General features: G+C 34.4%; 1 protein-coding gene across 1 annotated transcript in view; it reads left to right on the top strand.

Annotated features, from left to right (window-relative positions):
• MCPH1 (microcephalin 1) overlaps positions 1-23,194 on the top strand; it is a 137,789-nt gene that overhangs the window by 2,524 nt on the left and 112,071 nt on the right. Inside the window, exons 3-9 of the mRNA XM_059832862.1 lie at positions 2,325-2,443; positions 8,014-8,098; positions 9,051-9,171; positions 9,373-9,513; positions 10,742-10,837; positions 13,029-13,230; positions 20,338-20,449. Of these exons, the coding sequence (XP_059688845.1) occupies positions 2,325-2,443; positions 8,014-8,098; positions 9,051-9,171; positions 9,373-9,513; positions 10,742-10,837; positions 13,029-13,230; positions 20,338-20,449 (876 nt within the window). The remainder of the gene's footprint in view (positions 1-2,324; positions 2,444-8,013; positions 8,099-9,050; positions 9,172-9,372; positions 9,514-10,741; positions 10,838-13,028; positions 13,231-20,337; positions 20,450-23,194) is intronic.

The raw sequence follows: 23,194 nt of genomic DNA, 5'->3' as shown, positions 1-23,194 counted from the left end.
TAATTACAAACCAGCTTGCTTGTTCTGCTTGTCATGTGTATTTCTTCATAGTATGAGTTTTTAAAGTGCAGGAAGGAAGATAATCACAGACCTGAGAATAGACAAACGTGCTGTAAAATTCTTATTAGTGATAGATGGGAAATGCGTTTAAAGCCTCCCTATATCTATAAACCTCTTTGTATATTAATATGATAGCATGCATTTGTTGTGAAGTATTGGGCTAGCCACGTATTGTGGGCAAACCAAATCTAAGTGTTGAAAACCTGTGGTTTACAAGTAAGTTGTCTTGTTATCTTTAACTTGTAGGCACCTGCTCTGTTGTTACTACAATATTTTCTAACACAAGGTACCATGACATTTTATTCTTCCATTCACTCTCCTACAAATGTGGTTCAACTACAGGAAGTGCTAGTAAAAATACATCTTTGTATATGTCTCAGTGATTTTTTTTTTCCATATCAAGTATAGTTGACTTGTAGGTGCAAATTATGTTTAATTGCCAGCTGTAAAATTTCAATCAAAGACCAAAGTCAAACTGGCATCTTCCCTTCTTGCATATTATTACCAGTTAATGGAGATTTTTACAGCCCATGCCATGCTCTAAATAATAGTTTTGTGAACTCCCTGTGCTTTTTAAGTGGGCATGTGTAGGTGTATCTTACTGTAATTTAGGAAATCTTGCTAATCTCACCAAAGCCTCACTTTCTGTAAGAGTTCAGCTGAGATAGTGTGGCAGAACAGTAGAATAACAGGTTTTATTGTGAAAGCAAATGCAACTCTTAATCAGAATAAGAAATATTTCTTGTTCTTTTGTGCTGTGCTATCAGATCTATGGAATTCTGATGATGTTAGGATTTTCTCACAGAAAATATGAGAAAGCATAAGGCTCCAAAATTCCTCAAGTTGATTAAAAAGTAGCTGGATATGGTGAAAGGTATAGGCAGATGAGCCTATTTAGCAGAACCCTATGACTGAAAAGAGTTGGTCCTGCCCCTTCACTATTCCAGACACTACCTTCCCTTTTATTGGGCTAAGCCACATGATAGTAAACTGTCAGGAAAGAAAACTCTAGATTAGTTTTTCACTAGACTGTTGATTCAGACATTTCAAGCTAAGGTCAGGTGAGCAGCAGAGGATGTCCAGGGTAAGGGAGGAGACAGGAGAGGTGAGAGGGAGGTATAAGGTGGTATTCCTCCATAATTTGGAGGCAAAGCTATATGAAGCATCTGTCTCTTTAGGACATGGGCTGTGAGCCGGATACTAGCATAAGCGAGTAAGCAATTGTATCTGGAGTCATAACTTACTCAATAAAAGACTTATTGGTCCTGTATACCTAGATACTTAAATATCATGGGTTTTTGTCTTCCAAGAAGCAATAAGCTTGCCACCAGAAATTTTTGGAAAAGTTGAATAGTTTTCTTAAAGTGAAATATAGATCCAACATGTTGGGAGCCAAGTGTAACTGGCTGATGCAATTCAGAAAGCTACACAGCTATTTCCATTTGGCTGTGCTGAGAAGAATCTACTGTAAAATGTGAATTGCACTGATCTCATCATGTCAACAATCACAACAACTGATCAAACAGTTTTATGCATAGGATGTTTAGTCTCCACAAAGGAAACTTTGGTTGTGAAGAATGGAGTATCTAGAACTAAAAAGTTTATCACTTAGTTGTCAATAGAGGGTGATAACTGAAGATTTGATCAGTTGTATGTACAACGCAATGAAAATGTCAGGTATGATATTAGCTGGACTGACTTAAGTTTCCGTAGTTCTCACTTCTTAAAGTGTTCCCATATAATTTTTTTGTTTGTAATAGCTTCAGCCTTCCCTCAAAACTAAAAGTGATCTTTATTGATGAGAATTAGTTTAAAGGATGAGGTTAGCTGTACTTCTTAAGCCTGTGAGTTCTTTGCTAAATAAAAAAATGTAATTTGGCATTTCTTTGGATAGTGACAACTACCTTCTGTACTGGCTGTTGCATAAGAAATGATGTTGGGCTACATATATAAAAATGTTGTAGGATTAGTGATACAGCTAAGTAACAAGATGAAAATGGTAACCTAGAGAAAAGAAGTTTGAAAACAAAATGCTACTCTAGACCTCTAGCATGCATTGCATTGGCTTGACTAATGACACTTGAATTTTGATTGCTTGAGGCAACTTGTGAAGATGAGAAAGATCGAGAGAGTTCTTGACGTAATGTTTAGAAAACGTTTTTATGCTAATGGTTTATACATTAAAAATGGACTACCCTAGCTAGTTTTCATTAGCATTTTCTGATTATCAGACTTAAAGATGAGCTCTCTGTGTACTTCTGCAGGTTTCAAAAACTTTGAACAAGCGTGTGACCCATGTAGTCTTCAAAGACGGACGTTTGGCGACGTGGAGAAAAGCACAGAAGATGGGTGTAAAAATAGTTTCTGTTCTCTGGGTGGAGAAGTGAGTACTCATGAATATAATGAATGTGACCCGTTCCAGAGATAATGGATTCTAGTATTGTTTTATTTAAAAACTTAATTACAGTACCTGTTTTTTTAATGTACATGAAATAGTGATAAATCTATGAGTAAATGATAACTTTCCTATGACATTATTCCTATTATTAAGCATGTTACTTGCATAAAAAGGTAAAATGTTAACTCTTGAAAAGTGAATGTTTTGAAGTAGTTCCGTAGTATATTTGTTAACCATTCAGTGATCCACCCCTTTGCTCTCAGATGGCATGCATAGGCAGTGAAGACCAGATATTTATGCTGAATAGAATTCTTCCATTTACGTATGAAAAAGCATATTTCATCAGGGACATTGTACTGTTTCTCAACTTAACTCCTGTAGACAGAGTATCTCCTAGCAAGAAGGAAAAAGATACATATGTAGTCTGGCTTTTAAGACATTTGGCAGGTTCAGAACAGCACTGCTTGAAGATTCTCAGCTACCATATGGAAAAAGTTAAATTAAAAAAAAAAATTGAGCTGTGCATCCCATCCATGAGCATTTACTAGTCCATAGCTGCTTCTCTGAGTTTACAAAGTGGTTGTGAGGCCTAAGTTAGATTTCAGATGAAATGTAAAAACACTTACAGTGTTTAAGAATATGTATGTGTTAAACACTCCAATCAATAAATTGCTGTAATGATAGAAATTAGAATAAAAGTCAAGTAAAGAGGCCCTTTCCTATGCCAATTGTAATATGCATGGAGATATGGAAGTCTGCTAAGTGCAAAAGTAAAAAAGAAAAAAAATAAGGGAGGGGCAAAACTGAACTCTGCAGCTACTTAAATGTAGGCGAGTACAACCACAAAACTTGTGATGCAAGTCCATTAACCAAACAAGAAATTCATGCCGTTCTGCAGAAGTAGGATTTTACTTTTTTTTTAAGAATATGGCGTATAGAAGTTACAGCTGCACTGCCCAGCCAGCTTTAACACCGAGGAAGAAATGCTTTAAGTTCTCAAGAATGAGTGACGCAAAGTTTTTAGTGGTTTTTTTTTTATGTGAATATATCTTTCTGTGACCTGGCGCTATCTGAGTGCATGAGAATGACAGTCATTTCAGTAGGAATCTTTGGTAGTAAGATTAAATATGCTCTTCAGATGGCTAAGTGTATAAATAGGGAATTTGAAACCTTAGTCACAGGAACTATAAACTATTTCAGGACTTGGGTGTGCTATAGTAAAAAGGATCCCAGAGAAGTCCAGGTGAGTAGCATGTGCAATGGAAGAAGAATGAGAGAGCCTTACAGGGGAGAGTCTAGGATGTGTCATATAGAAATATTGTCTCTGTAATAGCAGTTCCAACCCAAGAGTCTCCTCTGCAATACTGGAAGGTATTGAGTGAATGAACGCTGTAGAAAGCTCAGACATATCCAGTTGTCTCTGTAGGGAACAGCATGGAGCGTTGAGATCCAGGTGTAAAAGCCTCAAGAACCTTTTAACTGTTGCTGGATACCAGCAACAAAGGAAAAGACAAGAGAAAGGGAAACATTAAGCTGTTTGGTAGGAAAGAGAAGGCTAGCATCTTCCTGGTATTTTTTTGAAGTGTTCCTAGTATCATGCTCTGGACAAGGGAAGGTCTTGCTATATGGCTTAGAAGATGAGGTTCATTGGAACTGGTGAAATCATCTGAAATAGAGAGATGTATTTTATTGGGTGTGGAGAGGGGGACACCCAAGCTGTGAATTATGATTGAACTTCTCTGTAATATTTTTCTTCTGCCTTTTAGTTTAAAGTTAATGCCAAAAGGTACAAAAGAACATACAACTTAGACTGATGTATACACTAGGTAGCATTCATAGGAATATCATATCCTTGAGCAAAGTATAGGTCAGGAGCAACAGAAGCTTACATAAGAGATAGTAATGAATAGTCTCACTAGTCATGGGTTATTCAAATGAGGCACAGACAATACAAAATGAAAATGAGGCTGTGCTAGCATACATGCTAAAGTTTTTTGTAATAAGATGAGGGAACTGGAGTGCCTGACTGTAGATTATATGCCTAGTATATCAAAATCACAGAAATTTGGTAGGCAGAAGACAGTCTGAACCCTGGAACAAGGTAAACAGGAAGGACTGATTAGTCTGTGCCAGTAAAATAGTGGTCCTGTATGAATGGAAGCCTAGTTTGAAACTGGTAAGTGTGTAGGCAAATAATGCAGAGTTCATATGGGTTGACTTCTTTGCATTACTAAAAAAAGAAAGCTTGATTTAACCAGCTGCTCCATTCAATAGCAAGTGGAACACTGTCAGAATGGTCAGAAATGCTGTGAAATGTCATTTTAGGAAATGTAATAGTAAAGGGCAACTTTCTAGTGTACCCTGGGGATTGGGTGACTCCTGGTGGAGTGCAGTGTCAAGACAAATATTTTGGGTATTGCTTGGTCTTAATTGGTTTGTGGATGGTTGTTCAAATTATTTCAGAGAACCTTCTTGTAAGTATGGCCACAGTATAAAATCAGTGTTCATACTGGAAAAGCAAAACCAAAGATGTTCTGTGGCAGTGCTCAACTTCAAAAAGGAGTCTACTTAAAATGGAAGAAGTTCTGTTAAGGGGAAGCTAAGACAGTGAAGGGAATAAAATTCTTGCTGCTGTCAAGGAGACTATTTAAAGCATAAGTCCTCTTAAGTGTATCAGAAGGAAGATGGTCATCACGTTGTGTGAGGGGAAAATTAAGATTTTTGGGACTTACAGTAAATGTTTTAATGGCATTACTACATCAGCATTAGTCAAAAATCAAATTAAATAGAACATAAAACCTCATGTAGTGGGATGACAGCATTTTATCATGGAATGTTGCGAAAGGATGGCAATAAGCATGACTGAAGTTATAAAATAGTTTTTTCACAAGATGTGATTGAAGAGTCAAGAATTCTTCAGCCTGGAAAAGAAGTGGGAGTGGAGGGGGAGAGACTCTTGTGAACACAAAAGTTCATATGGAGAGGCTGAATAGGGAATGAATGTATGTTTTCCTTTCCAGTAGAAGAATTGGAAAGCATCACTTGAATCTGTCTGGAGGCAGATTCAGAGAAAACAGTAAATGATGGTTTTTTAGCAAAACATAGTTAGGCTGTAGAACTCCTTGTTGCAGAATCACAGTCAGCAAAGATTTACATGGGTTTAAAAAAATGCTGAAGCAGTTAAACATTTCGTTTTCTCAAAAAAACAAATACAATATTGCATCTGACAATCTCTAAAACAGAAATCTGTGGAACATAGCAAAGTAAACTGGCAATGTTTGGCTGTTTTCATGTTTTTACATGCTCTTGGGAATCTTGATACTAGAAACAGGATGCTGCAGTATATGGTATTTAATCTGGATGCTGCTTCTTGATGTTTGAGCTCTGAAAACACCAGACAAGGAAGCAAATAATAAACAATTACTCCAGCATTTCCTGACTCTTCTGCTTTCTGCCAAATGCTCTCCCACTTAACAGCTAGTGGACCTCTACTTCCAAACTGTTACATGTGTACATGAGTCTTACCTTCCCCCGAGCAGTGCTTGAGCCTCTCGGAGGAACATGCCCTATGATTTGAAAAATACTATAGTACTCACTTTTCTCCATTAAAAACCAGCACAAATTATTAGAGTACAAGGGTTTGTGCAGTATTTAGTGAACATTGCATTGTTGAACTCTTACTGGATTTCCAGTGCTCTCTCCAATGATCTGCCTCAAAGTTGTATTGGAAGCTTCTGCTTTATAGTATGAGCATCTATTTGAATCTAAACTGAATGCAGTTCTACAGTTTAATAGGAAGTAATTTGATTGGGAAGAAGACTCTTTAAAATAAGATAACAATTGAAATTAAAAAAATCATAACTCCAGAGTAAATCTAGTTTTAATAAAAAAGTGTTTTGTTTCCTTTTTTGTTTTCTTAAGAACAGTACATGTGCACTATTTTTAAAGTTAGACATAAAATCGTGGACTTGCTAAAAGATTGATGCAAATAAATTGTAAGTTTAATGCAAAATGAGTGACAGCTTTGGGATTGTTGAAAAAAATTCTTTTAGTGCTTCTTCAACTCAAATACCTCAGTGAGCAACCTAAAAGAAATCAAAACTCAACAACAAAGAGAACCCTACATAAGATAGAATTGCTGCAATCTGTGTCCAAATTGAGAACACTTAATACTTCCAAATCAAACCCATAACTGGGAAGATCTACCTGTGTATTTTTAGAACGGTAACTCACTCATGTCACAAATAAGATAGATAAATAATTTACATTCAGATTTGACTGCAAAGTAAAAAATTCTTATATTTTCAAATTTTCTTCTGTTTAGCTTCTCTGAATCAATGAAATCTTTGAATTAATGTAAATTTTAATGTCACCTACATATATGCTGATTGTTATCCCGAATTTAATAATAGCCACTGAAGTCCAGCATGTTGAATATAATCTCTATTTGATGCTCCAGAGAACTCTAAACTCAGTTAGTTTGACAAATACATGCAGTGGTTTGGCTCTTCTTTATTCAAAACTGAGTAAGCATTAGATTGTAATTCTACAGATACAAACTTTATAGCAGTTAGATCACTAGGTGTCACTAGAATCACAGTTTTGAATGACTTCTGGGGCAATTCTAGTGTAGTCTATTAAGGTTCCATAGTCTTTCCCATAATCAGTTTTATTTTTTATTGTTTGAGAATAAAACTGTATTTACTCAGTTTGATCAAAAGAACTCTAATTTATGTATTAATAATCAAATTCTTGTTTCAACATCATCCTTAGTGTTCACAAATACAGTAGATTGTATCATATTCCAAGATAACATTAGTCCTACTGTTCTCAAGTCAGTCTTTGAATATGAAAAGGCAGGAAAAACTAGGGGTATGGTATCAGTTGGATTTTTGGTTTTGAAAATAAAAAAAAAGTTTGCATAAATATAGATTGCTTCTCAATAAGAGGCTGGTTTTAGCATTGCATATACAAAGAGAAGGCAGAAAACTGAGACTAATGGGTAAGATGTAAAAGCCAGGATTAGATGAAGCCTCCTTCCTCATTTGCCTGAATGAAAAAATTTCCTGCCCATCCCCTGCCATGACATTCTGTAGACTGTAGTTGGGAGTTTACTGTCATCACAGTGGCTAAGTTAGGGTTAAGTTCACTAGCTGGTGAACAATGAAAGCCTACAGTCCTCACAAAAGTCAGGGCAAGATTTGAGGTTCATGAGAATCTGGCCCAAAGGACTTAATACAGTGATTTTTGAATGCGTGGGAAATAACATATGAGTGGGAGTCTTTGAGTTTCAGAACAGCAATTCAGAGGGCATCATTAGGACCAAAAAAATTGTATCATGTCCTAATTTTGATGTGTAATAGAAAGATTTGGGGTTTTTTTAGCATTACAGTAGTTATGCTAAAGATACAAACTTAGGAAGGGTTGGTGTTTCATTATTACAGGGCTCAGACAACTCTTTTTGCAATAAAGGTTCTCACTCAAAAAAAAAAAAAAACCCCAAAAAAAAAACCCCAAAAAAACCCCCACCAAACCTGCTCTAATTTATTATACAGGTGTCGAGAAACTGGAGTACATGTTGATGAATCCTTATTTCCTGCAGTAAACACTAATGAAGGATTACCACTACTGATCAAAAAAGTGAGTATGCTATTTACTTTATTTTTTTTTAAATAGGCCTAGAGTAGTAAAATATAAAGTTGGAACTTGACTTCCTGACCTCAGGCATTTGCTCTCTACAATTATCTGAAAGGGGATTGTGGTAAGGTGGGTGTTGGTCTCTTCTCCCATGTAACTAGCGATAGAACAAGAGGAAATGGCCTCAAGTTGCACCATGGGAGGTTTAGATTGAGTGTGTTCAAGCATTGGAACAGGCTGCCCAGGGAGGTGGTGGAGTCACCATCACTGGAGGCATTCAAGGAACGTGTGGACGTGGCATTGTGGGACATGGCTTAGTGGGCATGGTGGTGTTGGGTTGATGGTTGGACTTGATGATCTTACAGGTCTTTTCCAACCTTAATGATTCTGTGATTTGAACTGTTTATTTTCAGAACATTAGGTAAACTCTACCTGTCCATCTGAGTAGGTTTTTAAAGGCAGGCTATAGCTGTGATGATGTGACATCTTACCTGCAGAAAGGATGATAGAAGTAGAGTTTTTATATTGGTGAATAAAGAAATGAAGACTTAAATTAAAATGATATAATGATTAACTAATCAAAAAAACATGACTGTAACATGGCTTATGTTTCACCGAGTTGTGACAAACCCTAAAATCCTGGTATTTAAAAAAAAAAAATCTTTCAAGCCTTAGCTTTGCTACAAGCAAAAAAAGGAAAGATGGTGACTTAGTCTCCTTTTTACTAAAATCTAACCTGAAAAAAAAAATGTTAAGTTCTTTCTTATTTCATATTAAAGTTCACTTTGGAAAACATTAACTTCTACAACTATCTGTGACTGTCAAGGAGTGATAATAAGTAGCATAGAGTTAAACACTGATAATAAATAAAGTGATAAAGTGGTAGGCAAATAGGAAGTGTAGTTACTTCTGGCAATTATATACCATATAATTAATAGTTTTGTGTGTCTTGTAGCACAAATGTATGCAGCCAAAAGACTTTGTTGAAAAAACTCCAGAACGTGATAGAAAGCTACAGAGAAGACTGGACCAGATGGCTAAAGAATTAGCTGTACAAAAGATAGCACTTAATGCTGGTAAGAACTACTTTGGACTAAGATTCAAATATCTTTATTTCTTCAAAGCCCTTGATGGGTTTTGGTTTTTGTTTTCACTTTTATGCATCTCACCATGAGAAATGAAGTTGACTTAATTTTTACAGAGGAAAAAAAAGACATTTCACCTGAAACTATTATAGTATGTAAATATTAATGTACAAATACAATTTCTTTGTGTAGAAACTGATGTACCAGTTTTACTATTTGAAGACAATGGTTCGCTTGTATACAGCCCTGTTAATAAGATTAAAGATCAATGCAGTGCAATGGAAAGAAGAATAAAGGAAATGAAGGAGAAAAGAGAAAATCTTTCTCCTACTGGTAAGAAGTTACATTTTACTTATCTGTGAACATGCATAAATGGCTACCATCTTTATTGCAGCATTTTTGGTGCACTTGTCCTGCTCTGGTCTTCTGAATTTTCATATATTACTTGATTGCACGTCCTCTTTTCTTCCCAGGTTTCGAGTAGGTGTGAATGCTTTAGCTTTTAGTTTCTTTCTGTCAAAAGGCCCAAGAAGTCGTGGAAGACAATGATTGTAGAAAGGAATTTCTTAATCACTAGACTGCTCAAGAGGACTAATGTTTAAGCTAGATCTTCTAAATTTGTAAATAGTTATTGTCACAATTTCGTTAAACTTTACAGCAAGAATCTAAATCGTGTTTCCTATTAAATTTTAATGTGAATGCTGTACTTGACAAAGATGTAGTGTTATTACTCCCAGGCCAGCAGTTTAAAAAGGAGTCCAAAATTGATGAGACATCTGTCCAGGTACTGAAGAACAGGATTTAAAAAAATAAATTAATTTGAATGACTTAATTGAATAAATCTAGATGACTTCAAAATGCAGATTCTGGTGAATTAAATCTAGATTGCAGTTTTCAAATAATTTTTTAGTGTTTGCATTACCTTGCTGTGAAAGTATTGAGATCGAAGTCACTAGATTTTGTCAGTTATTATAATAAGTGTTGAAATGTGGAACATCTTTTGGTGGGGGGGAATCTGTAGTATTTGATGTTTTAAGTCTGTGTCAACTGGACTGTCAGTTTATAATTTCAAAAATAATTGTGGGAGGAAAGTAAAGAACCAGTGACACGTGGATGAAAAATTAAATCTCATTATTTTAGCATGGCTTGTATTTGTTTTCTCTTTGAGTTTTAAGGTAATACCTTCAAATGTTTTGCAAAGCATTTCTGCTATATCAAGGCTTTGCTGCTAATTGCAGAATTCAACAGATTCTTTAGTAAAATGCCTCAGCTGGCTTAGAAATGTCTATAATATTTTTAAATGGTTTGCCATTATTCTTTAGTTTCAGAAAAATGTGGTGCTGAGTTATCAAGAAGAAATTTGCTTAAAATGGTAGAATATTTTTTGTTAGTATGTAAATTTGAGATACTGTTGAGCAGTCTATAATTATATGGTTATAGTTAGTTGGCAAAGCAATGACTTCTCTCGTAGGATAGAGTTGTTTTGAAATAAGAATAGATGGTGTGGAAATCTTTATGTTTGCAAATAGAGTTAACTAGTTTATTATTTACAACTTCCTAGCTTCGCAAATGTCTCAAATACCTCCAAGTAGTTCACCAGGAGACTGCCTGCTGTCTACTTGTGTCTTAACTAATTCAGAAGATGCATTGTTACCAGGTAACTAACACAACTTTATATATTACAGAAATTAAAAATAATACATGGCCTGTATATCTTATTTTGGAAAGTACTGTATACTGAAATGGGAACTGTATATATTTGCTCTATCATTTATATTTAAAGCTGAATTATTTTAGTTTTTCTTAACTCGCGGAGTATGAAGAAGTAAGAATTCAAGGAAAATGGAGCACAGGGAATCCCATTGGGTAAATGCTCTGCCTTACTGCTGTGTTGCTTGCCTCACTTCCTCCTCTTTCCTCACACCATTCCCCATTAGTGGCTTCTTGTCCCGGTGTGGTGTCAGTCTTCGCTGCTCTTACAATGATCTTGTATGGAATACAGAATGCACGCTAAACAGCATGCCGTGGGAAGCAAAAGAGAGAACTGAAATGTCTTCCAAATTTTCAATCAAAAAACTTGAATTTCAAAGGAAACCTAATGTGTTTTCCAGCTTAAGTATTCGAAGAAGTAACAACAGTAAAAATAAATCAGCTTTTAAAATGTTTTATGGTTGCAAATGTATTCAAGTTGTTCATTATCAAAGTTCTTACTCTCATAAAGTTAGGGGTTTGTTCCTGTGTTTTGGCATAGTAGCAGGGTGTAAGGGAGAAGATTATTGTGAAGACTGTTGAGCTACGTCAGTGGGCATCTTAACAGCATTAATAATGTATGCAATGGGTATGTACTTCAGACCTCATGCCTTCTGTCAGTCACACGAGCAAAAAGCTGAACTCAGATGCTGGTGTTTGATCTCAGTAGAAAAGTAAGGAGAAGATAGTCTTCAGAATTCATAAGGAGGGCCACTTGATTGGTCTGCCTACTCTGTGTCCTACCCCAACAGTAAGCTATACTTCATGCTGTTTTCAAGTGTTTATTTTGTTGACATCATACAGGAATTCTGTCATGCTGGCTTACATGAGAACAGGGGTGGGATCTTGTAGCCTGAGACAGCTTGGTACATCTTCATCCAATGTTAGGGAGAAGTAATAGCTTAATACTGGAAGTAGCATAGATGTGCCAACAAACTTTTTTATTTTGGTGAATTAGTTGTGTGCTGATGAGGTTGAACATCATGATTTGAGAGCTTTACCTTGAGTATGTCCTTCCAACATTACAACTGCACAATGTAATTTTATATTAAGAATAGAGCTCCACATCCCGTGAAAATATTCAGTGTAGCTTCCATCTCTGATGCTCTGTGACAGTGACCCTTTTGTTTGTGCTTGAGATATGTGAGAGTATGTTGATTAATAATGGTTAAAAAAGTTCCAGAATCCAGTTTGATTTGAGGATTGAAGTTAAGACTTTTTCAGTTGTCAATATGGGAATCTGATCATGTCATTTGAAACTTCTCTTTTCATCTCCATATATTTAATTTTTCTGAATTTAGTTAGCTGCACCATATGTTTAAAAATATTTCTTATACTTAGTAAGCAAATAACATCAAGACTTCCCCTAAAACTTACAGGAGCACTTACAGAAGGAATATTGCTGAAACTTTGCACTCAGCACATATTTAAACAAAAGCATCTGTTGTGATAATCAGATTGTAGAACTGGATTTTTAAAAATGTATTCTGGATAATCAAAGATACTAGCCTATTTCAGAGTGAAGAGTTATGAGTACATTCGGTGTATCACCTCCCCCAAAATCATTTCATAAAGATAGCTACAAGAAATGATATATTTTTCCACATTCTGATTATTTTTAATACATTGTGTTGATGTATGTGGTATGATACTATGATGTTGCATTTAATTTCATCTTAACTGCAAAAAATACAAGGTGGTGGTAATGCTGTGGTAGTAAAAATGATTACTGAGTTTCCAGTATTACTATAGCTAGCTTTATCAGTGTAAAATCATGCTGGTTTTCTCCACAAATGCAAGAGTGAAAGGGAGTTCCTCTACTGCTTTGTTTCAAGAAAGCTAAACAGGACTTACAGATATTTATTACCACTTAAGAAGATATGATAGTTAAAGGTATTGTAGCTTCTTGTCAACACAGAATGTGCTTTGTTTCTAATCCATTTTCTGGTTAGGTTTTGATGACTTGCCATATAATATCCAGAGGAGTGGCTAAATCCTTGTTTTCTTCTTTCAGTCATTTCATATGTATTTTATTAAGAATTTGGTACTCTTTCTGTTTTGTTAAATACATTTATATTGCCACTTTTCATACTTTGCAGGAGAACAAATGGAAGACTGCTTGAACTCAAGTCATGATTATCTTTGGGGAACTGGTAATTTAAAGAGACAGAAAACAGAGGTAGTAAAACACACCTGTGACACTTGGACTGATATTCATGTATCCATGAGTGCATCAGTGAATTCTCCCTCACATAGCTATGAGCAGAAGAGCTTAACATCAAAAAAACATAACAAAAGAAGCTTAAGAAAGAAACGGATTTTGCAGCACACTTTGGATGATAAATTTTCTTTAGAAAAGAAAGATGTAAAAATATTTTCAGGGGAAAATCAGGATGAAAATAGCATGACTACTTCAGTTGCAAACGAAAGTTCTCTCCAAATCAAGGGCTTGGGTCATATTACTCTTTCCAAAAAAATAGTCAAGTTAAATACTGTTCCTGCTTTGATTGGCAGGCTCTCTAATTCACCTATGAACAGTGAAGACTTAAATACATGTTCATTGGATAGAAGCTTCCCTGTTGACAGAAATGATTGTATTCTTGAAGACAAGAAGAGGAAGAAACTACAAGCACTATCTAGTTTGAAACTGGCTACCTCAGAACTGGGTGTATCAGGGTCTAAAGAGTTTTTGCAAACAGTTACTACATATAGCAATTTACATTGCACTGAAGAGGCTTCTTATGAAGACTTCTTTTCATCATCTAATTTGAATAAAAATGAAGTACAGGTACACGTACCAAAGGAATCACAGAATCCTCCTGAAGTTTGTTGCAAAGACACTTTTACAAGCATGGACTCAGTTGATATGAGTTTCTGTAAGCCACATACTACTTCCAAGAAAAGCAGGAAAAGGTCTATTCCAGCAAATGATGTTTCAGTAAAGAAAAACTTCAAACCAGCTGAACATCCTGGAAGTGTGCCATTAAATTATATGTCAGATGGTGAAAAAGCTGACGCTGCAGAAGCTCTAGATTCTGATGATGTGAATAGGCTGCCTCCGCATGCTCATGAAAAATCCTACAGAACCAATGTGAATTACTGTACTCACACTACCGGTAAGTCACTACATAGAGCTGGAAAATTAAAAGGTATCATACTGCATTAGATACCCTCATGCAATTAAATTGCAAAATGAACTGCCATTCCCAAGGGAAAAATATTTCAGAATTACACCAAAAGAAGAAAATGCTGCAGTACTGACTTTATTTTTGAGTGAAATAAAGGAGTGCATAGGATCCAAAAGAACACCCATTTTTTCCCCATACGTTACAAACACAAAGAAGTGACCAAGAGATAAGGAAACAGTGCTCACAAAATGCAACACAAATATGTGAGCCTTCTTTTCCCCTAATGCTTGGTAGTCTGTAAACTTTCTGCTGCTATTCAAAATCTGTTTAAGAAACCAAGGTCTTTCTGTTTTAAATATTATGGTACTCCTGTAAATTGTTTATAAGTAATTCCTCATCATAGGGTCCCTTGTTCCCTATTTTTATTTCACAAGTTAAAATTGCTACTTTAGATTAATTGCCGTTAAGGGCTTAAAATCTCTAGTGGAAAAAAATTATTTGAGTTAGAAATTGCTAACTTGTGCTATGATGAAGATTGAATAAGACATCTGAGGGCATGTGCAAGAGTTGCAACATAAGCATCTTTTTCAACCATAGCTGTTTTTATATGGAACTAATCTTAGTTTTTAATAATAATTTTAAGAGTATTTTTTTATATTTGAGCATTTTCAAGTTGGTTTAGCCTAAGCTATTCCAATGTAAATGTATACTAGAATATTGAATCTCAGGAACTTACCTGAAAAAATGCTCCTAACTTGCACTTCTGGATTTTGATATTTTGAACTCTGTTTGTCATGCTTTACATAGGGTTAAATATTTCTAATTATAATTGTGTATGTTAGTCATTTGTTTTCCCTAGAAAATTCTGCAGCAGTGCATCAATGCATTGTAAAATTAATAATTAACTTAAGGGGCTCAACAAACTTGGTATCAGACTTATGAAATCATCCAGTGGAAATGTTGAACAGTGACTGTGCTTGTATCTGTGAGTAATAAGTTGCTGAACTGTGAGCTGCTATTCTGGCTTTACTACATCTGTGTTTTAATACCTGGAGTGCATCATTATAACACAGTTTAAAAATAAAAAGTGATGCAGGTGTATGTTATAGAAGTATAAATGTATACCCATAAATGTATGAACCCACCATCTGTATTTTTTGCCATATGGCAATGTACTAGATGATCCTTAAATTATGTGTTTCTTAATGTCGAAGAACAGTCTGTTTTTCATTAAACAATCATGAAAACAAACAGGGAAGGAGAAAATGTTTACTACTTTTAAACTTAGGTACACCAGTTAATTTTAGAGATAATTCTAACTTTTTTAAATTCTAGTGATTAAATTATGATCAATGTTCTAGCATGTTATGCTTTTATTTTCTCACTGGACAACTTGTTTAAGGTAACAGATTTTGGAGGAGGGGAAAAAGGAACAGTATTCACCAAACAAAAGTTATATGATGTTTATGCTTTTTACCCTTTTTGTCAGGAAAGTAAGTCTCAATTTGTGTAAGTCTCAATTTGTGTTTCTAGTGATTTTAATAATATTTGTGATTTATCAGTGGTGGCCATTATTTTCCCAAATATAATGTATTCAGCTTCATGCATCTGTTGTGTAGTGAAGTAGAACCTCCAGTTTGACAGCTCAAATGAGCTCACTTAAAAATGGAAGGAATCAATAATGAAAGATGAGTTGTATTTTCCCTAGTGCAAATTCTGTGGAAGAAAATGAAAATCGTGTTTTAAACTTACTACTGTGACACTGTATGATGGAATAATTTATTTTTATTAAATATAAGTTTAATATTTCAATTTTTTTGCTTGGATGTAAGTTATTTCTTGTCCCTGTTAATTAGTAAATAAATAGTAAATTGCTTTGTTTTTCTGTATGTTGTACATGATTTGAAAACTGGTAAATACAGTATATTATTTTTAAAAGCTAAAGAATTCTTTTCACTCATCATATATATACAGTTAGGAGTAATCAAATATCCATATAAAATTTAATTATATATATGTATTTTAAATATCAAACATTTTTCTTGCCCATTTTTTATCTTTTGTTTTTAGGTCAGTGACACTTTTACCCAGTGTCTTTAATGACAAGAAGTAAGATTTGTTAAGCTTTCTTTCCACAGACTACTTGGAACATTTGATTTTAAAGTAGAAGTGTAATATGCAGGCTAATCTGAAAGCAACTTTTCAAGTGCTAATGCTTATATTGTAGCAAGCGTCAGGTTCCTTTGTAGGGTACACTCAAAGCTCTCCAGTTGTTCTGCTGAACAGCATAGGCATAAGCACGGTTATTTATTTTCATTTTACTCTAAGTCATAAATCATGTAGAGAACTGTCACAGATACAAGAGTTGAAATTAATTAGCCGTTATAAGAATATTAAAAGATGCTTTCCTATTCAGATTCACTTTTTCTTTCTCAGCTTTGTTTCTGGAGATGAAATAAATTTTCTATCCTTCTGATTAAACCAGCCATACTTGATAAATTTCAGTGCTCTATAATTGATAAGTGCTGTGTAACTGGATTTTGTGTGTCAGTGCCTAAAGTTTTAGCACTTACAAAGTCAGAAAAATGGTGGGTTTTCTCTGTCATGAATATAAGTTTATAGAAATGCAATAATACTATCTTTTGTGAAAGTTAATGATCTATATTACTAGGAGAGTCTAAGAACTTCTTTGTCATTCAGGTTGTAAACTGCTTTACTTTGAAATCCAGTCCATCTGCTTATAACTTTTTTAGTAGGGATGATGGTAGGGTAAGTTGGCACTTAAACCACATGGTTTAGAATGCCAATACTTGTTCAGATTTGATGAATTCTTACGACTTTTCATCTGAAAGCTACAATAATAAATAATATTGGGCAAGGAATGCAAGAGTATGCTCTTTTAAGCTTTTATCATCCTAAAATCATTTAGAAATTTGAACTGGGACTTAGCATTATTTCCGGTTTTAAGATAAACTCACGGCTTAGCTGAGTTAATTTTAGATATTTATGGTGAATGTGGGAAGCAAATATCTTAGTTGGCCAAAAGACATAAACTAAGACCCATTATAGTGTAATTAATATAGATCAATGTTAAGATGGGGAATATGGAATATCATTCTGTTATTTGGTGCAAAAATGGTGAAGTTTAATTTAGATGAATTGAGTTTTTTACCAGCGATGCTAGGTGCTTAATGCTGCTAAAATACTGTTTGTCTTTTAAAACACACACGTGAAAACTTCCTTAGATTTGATGTGCCTTTTTTTCTTCAGTTTTGGAAGAAGGCAAGCTCACTAAAAATATTGTATGATGCCCTCTCTTGACATTTTATTATGTCCTTTTAAAAAACAAATGAGGGATGAAGAAGAAAACTTTCTTGCTTGATTCCTTGTGTTGTTTCTCTTCACGAAAAGTTTAATTGTAACTAATCATTAAAACAAAAAAGGACAAATATTTCTGAATAGAGGAACAGGTTGAGGATTATTTACAAATCTTAATTACATTTCTTAATTTACAAAGCCTGATCACACTTAACAAACAAGATAAAATTGTTTTAAATCATTAACATGTTTTCTTCTAGAACCTGGTGGGCACATAAGCTTTCAGAAGGCTTGAAGAAATTGTGTTATGAATAGCAAAAACTTGGTATTTGCTCATGCTGAAATCATAACTATAATAATAATACCACCACATGTTATTAAATATTCTGTGCATATGTACCTGAAGGATTACTAATGATGACAAATTCAGACTTACTTTCTTCATAGTTGGGGTAAATAACTCTGTGGATAAGTACAAAGCAGTAGATGTGATACAGCTTAATTTCAGTGACACTTCAGGATAGACATCATTGATCTGATTGAAGAAAAACTAGCTCATTGTGCCTAATCATTAATTTGCTTTGTAACTTGAAGGAAATATCCAATGGAATTTTGAAGATAATATTCTGGTTCAAAACTTCTCACTAGTGATAAATGATCATGAATGAGTAGAAGCTTAATTTGCAATTTAAAGTCACTCTAATTTGTTATAATACTTCAGAGGGCTATCAGAGTTGTTGATTTTGATACCAGTCATTGAGCAACGTTTTAAAAGAGAATTCAGGGGATCTAATGGCAGGAGCGAGCTGCGTATTTGGACTAAATTTAAGGATAACTCACAGTGGATGGAATTGCTTCAAAAACTTCTGTCAACCTTATCTGAAATACCCTAGGAAAAGCTACTAAAGATAAAAAGTTATTACTTGTGACTGAGCAACTGCTTTAAAAAGAAGCAAACGGGGAAAAACAGACAATGGAGAGTGAAGCTTGAGACCTACAGGATGGAAAGGATGGAAAAGCTGGAAAGTGCTTGAGAAGTCCTGATAGTCAGGAGAGAATTAGGAACTGTATTGCAAAGAATAGTCCTTATTTATGTAATGCATAAGATCCCCAAGCTGATAATCAGAGGGGGTGATGGACCTCATCCCCTGTTCTTGCTTTCCTGTAAATGTGAAGAACCAACGAGAGTGAACCGTAACTGGAAAGAGGTCCAAGCACACAGGTCTTGAAACTTCAATCCCAAGGGGGACAAGAGCTGCAGACCTTGAGCATTCAGGTGAAGAGTGGCAAAAGGAATATTACATCAGTTCTTACTGCCCCCCCAACCCTTCCCTCCAGAAAAAACCAAAATGGTGGATAGTCCTTTTACAGTGACTGAAATAACTTACGGGAAATTGACAGAGACATACCTTGCTTTACCCCCATCTGCTCAGGGTAAAGCACCAGAGTATAGATGATCTCCTGACATCCTTTGCAATCCTGTGGTTGTTGGGTTTTTTAAAGATTCAAAATAGATGTCTAAAAATTCTGTTTTCCACATAAAAGGAGTTATATTTAAATTTCTTAGCTTTTTTTATTGTGCGGCAAGATCTTTTCTCCTCTTCTACTTGCCATCAGTCTTGTTCAGTGATTGAAGATGATGGGCCTCAGTGCAATGCTAAATAAAATTAACGTAGTTAAGTAATTAGTTCTCCCTTTGTTAAACGATGCTTTGTATTTAAATATTGAGTTTAGATTAACGATTGTACCTGAAAGCCAGGTTTACTTGTATTACACAAAAATTACTGTAATACTGTGTAAATTCACGTGAAACTTGCAACTTTAGTGTGAAGAAGTGATTAAATTTTGGCTAGTTTAAAGGTTATAATTTTAAAATAAGTAATCAGTAATGGAAAATGTTTGTCATTGTTTTTTGTGTTGTAACTTGTTGTTCTGTCACCTCAAGGATTAAGAGTTTAAGTAGCTGACAGAGGAAAAACAAATGATTCTTAGTTATATATGTAGTCAGACTAGTAAATATGGATAGTACCCTTCAGTATTTTCCAAAAGTAATCAGAAGCAGCTTACTTGGGAGGAGCTGAATTTAGGCCACTTTAATCACTAATTATTAAACTTTCTTGAACTTGTCTCATGCATTTCTTTGAAATGAAAAATTAACGAATGTCCTAAAGTAGACTCCATTGAACTAAATTTGGGAAAAATTATCTACTTAAATCTTCAGTAATTAAAACTTCATTGATCAAAAGTTTTTCATCTTATGCCAGCAAGCTAATTTCTCAAATTATTCAAAGGTTTATTATTTAGTGCTTATAAAAGTCATCCTGACATTGTTGAAGAATTAAATATATGTTAATTCACAAAATATGTGATAAAAAATACTGCTTTTTGGCAGCCATAGTAGAGTACATTCTTATGGATGGTGCCTTTTTATAAATAATAGGACTTATAAGCCTGGGTGAGCACACAATTCTTGCTTGGTAACAGCTTGCTAGATTTGCTTGCAAAGTGTTTGAAAACATATTTCAGATCTTCAGGTCATTTCAAATAAACACATTGTGTACTGAAAGCATTGACATTTCAATAAGAAAGTCAAAATTCAAAAATCTAGCCACCACTGCTTCAAACTCTTAAATATCTCTGTATTCAGAGAAATTGCAAATTTTGTAATAAATGGAAAGCAATTTAGCTCATTTGCTACTTATAGTTAATACATGTTTTTCAAAATATTGGAAATTGGGAGTTTTACAACTAGCTCATTTACAAGATCAGACACTGAAAGATGAAGTCAGATGCTTGAGTGTCATTCTTTTTTCCGTAACTGACATGCAGGGAAAAATAACTGGTACAAATTATTAACTTGGGTATATGAATTGTACGTAGCTCTATATGCTATGATAAAATAATTGGTGGCAGTTTCATTTCAGAAGATTGCATTTTTCATTTCAAGTTTCTAAATTTGGTTTCTAGGTGATGAAGTTTCAGAGTGTCATGTTACTGATGGCTCTGGCAAAGTTTTTAATGAGCAAAAGAATAAGCACAATGGGGGGTTAAGAAAAACGCGAAGACTCCAAAAGGTCAGTTGTAACTGGACATATTTTTTGTTAAGCTCTTTCTTTTTCTTGGAGAATCAGTGAATGCCTTTGTATGTACACATTCTTTATGCACTATCAATTTAAAAAGTTTTCTGAATATCACTTTCTTTGAAATGTTATGCGAATGGTATTCAAAGACAATACGTATAACCATGGAACTCGGCTTTCTGGTAACTTGTGGCAGCAGAGTCTGTGCCAAGTTGACATCATAAAGGAGATTTGTAAGCCAGCTCAAACTATTTTATTTGAAAAGCCACTGAAATAACCTGAAAAGATGCCTATCCTTTTTGGAGGAGTTACTAAATGAGATAGGGGTTTTTGTTTGTTTTATAGTGGATTATCCCCAGTGGATGCTTCTGCAGGATAAATATTTATGCGATATTTTCTCCTAGGTTCAGGTAAAGCTAATTTTCTTAACTTACTATTTAAGCTTGGTTTTGATGTTAAAAAAAAAAAAAAAGTGGGAGGAATGGGTCAGCACTGAATCTTTTTTAGGTGTTTCTCCCTTGTAAAAGTTTTTTCTAAGTAAATATAAAACTGATCAGGAAAATAAAATAGTGTTTTTTATCAGTAAGTAGCAAGTCATACAGTTAAAATGAGCACTGAATTGTTTTGAGAATGGGAAGTTCTAAAGCACTAAAAGATGGCTGAGGTAATTAATTGTATGAAATAAATTAGGTGTTTCATTGGTAGCTATTGGTGGAGTTTCAGAGAGATTGATCACAGATTTTGATCCTCTTTTACATAAAAGTTCTAAGCAGGTGCAATTGCTAGGTTGTTCAACCTTTTAAACATCCTGAAGATAGCATATTAATCTCCAGGGACCAGTGATCTTCTCTGGGTTAAAATTATTACTTGACTTCTTACCTGCATCTTACTGCTTGTTACTCTTAAGTATTTCTTCACTTCCTTTTCCTAAATATATACATATATATTATTTGTATAATTAATAACGAAATATTATGTAGAATGTATAAATCAACTTCACTCTAGATCCACGTCCTATAGAAATGTTATAAGATAGTCTACTTCTTAGGCTAAAGCATCTATCCAGAACAGTTTCATTTCCTGCCACAGACATCTGACTAAAGCTGCTAAATGTGTATCCACAAACTACAGTCAATGGCTTTTCCTAAGTCTATCGGCAGAAATGATGGTTGGAGATTTATCAGATTTGTTGATACTGATTCCTTCTCCTGTGGAATTACACTACGAGAGCATTATACAGTAGTGCTAGTTTTGATTCAGTTTTCTTAAGAAAAGATCCCAACATAACTATTGCATACTGAAGAGGAATGAAAAATAATATGAAGTTGTTCCCCTTTTTCAAACCTGGCCTTGCAATCAAAGGTGGTATCTTTGAATGGTTCTGCTTGGTGTCTGCTTGCAAAGCATGCTCTTTGAGGTGTTTAGCAGTAGCAAAAGCCAAGTAGTAGCTGGAGAAATACCTATTCAGTGTTTTGAGATGGCTTCTTTTATCCATCCATTTCAGCTGGGTGATAATGCAATTTGACGCAAATATCAGTAAAATAGCAGCACATGCTTTCTTTCATGTCACGAATGCCTTTTTTAATACTTTTAAAGGTTTCCAGTTGCAGTTTGACTGTGTAAATTCATATAGAGACGATGTTGGGGTTTTTTTGATTGAAAAGTAAAAAGAACTTCACAAAAAGATTTTATGTGGTTTATCCAGACAGTCTGGCAACCAGGCTGTTGCACTGAAAAGTTTTGCTTCATATATTCCTCAAGCAATTGTCTGTTAATATATATTAAATATTTATGAATATGTCTATTTAAGATCTATTTTCCACTGTTTGTATGCATACATACGTGCAAAATTTATAAAGCCAATGTTGGAGATCCCTAAGAAATTCTTAGTGAAGCAATTTTAAGAGGATATTGTTTTGAACAAAGTTAGACTGAGTGTCTAAATTTTTGTAAAGAATTAAGTTGCAAAGCTTCTCCAGTACCAGTCACAATATGTTCTTGAAGCTTTTTAAAAAGAACCAAACACTATACAAATTTTTAATAAACACTTTTTTCAATGGCTGTAGCTTAAACATTGCAACATTTTGCTAATGTTTGACAAGGTGAAAGTGAAGTTGAGTTAGAAAATTTCAGTTTGTTTCCTTTGCCCAAAGCAAAAAGTGTATGAGAGAAATAGCACAAATATTTTAAAAAATATAGTTTTATTGAATCATAGTATTATGAAGAATTTTCTAATGTTTATTTAAATCTTAAAAGAAGGTTTATGTTAAAAATAAGTGCAACAGAAATGCCATTTCATAGCTATTTTAATGGACTAAGGTTTCCAGAAATGTGACTATGTGAATCACCAGACCTTTTACATCTAAGAAAGAAAGAAAAAAAAAAAAAAAAAAAAAAAAAACACACACCACACCTTTTAAATTACAGTCATGTAGAATATATGCTATTTTGTACTGAATAGTTCCAATATGAGGCTTCAGATCATACTGCTGGTGTTCTGGCAATCTGTTTTAAGTGTAATCTGTTAAATTTGTTACCTAGCTCTAAGTCTCTTCATTTGGGAAGCAATGTAAATTGCAGGTTTTTTCATAGAAAAATAGTTTGAAATCTAATACCTCTTTAAAAACATTTTAGATGTTTGCTAAATGTAATTCCTAGTCAATGTCTGAACTGAAACCTTTTAGAGTACTTTAGTTGTAACTCATTCACTACAGTGTATACTACAGTGAACACTGAACT

The sequence above is a fragment of the Gavia stellata genome, chromosome 2 (assembly GCF_030936135.1).
Source record: "Gavia stellata isolate bGavSte3 chromosome 2, bGavSte3.hap2, whole genome shotgun sequence".
NCBI lineage: Eukaryota > Metazoa > Chordata > Aves > Gaviiformes > Gaviidae > Gavia > Gavia stellata.
This window is presented reverse-complemented; position numbering and strand designations above follow the sequence as displayed.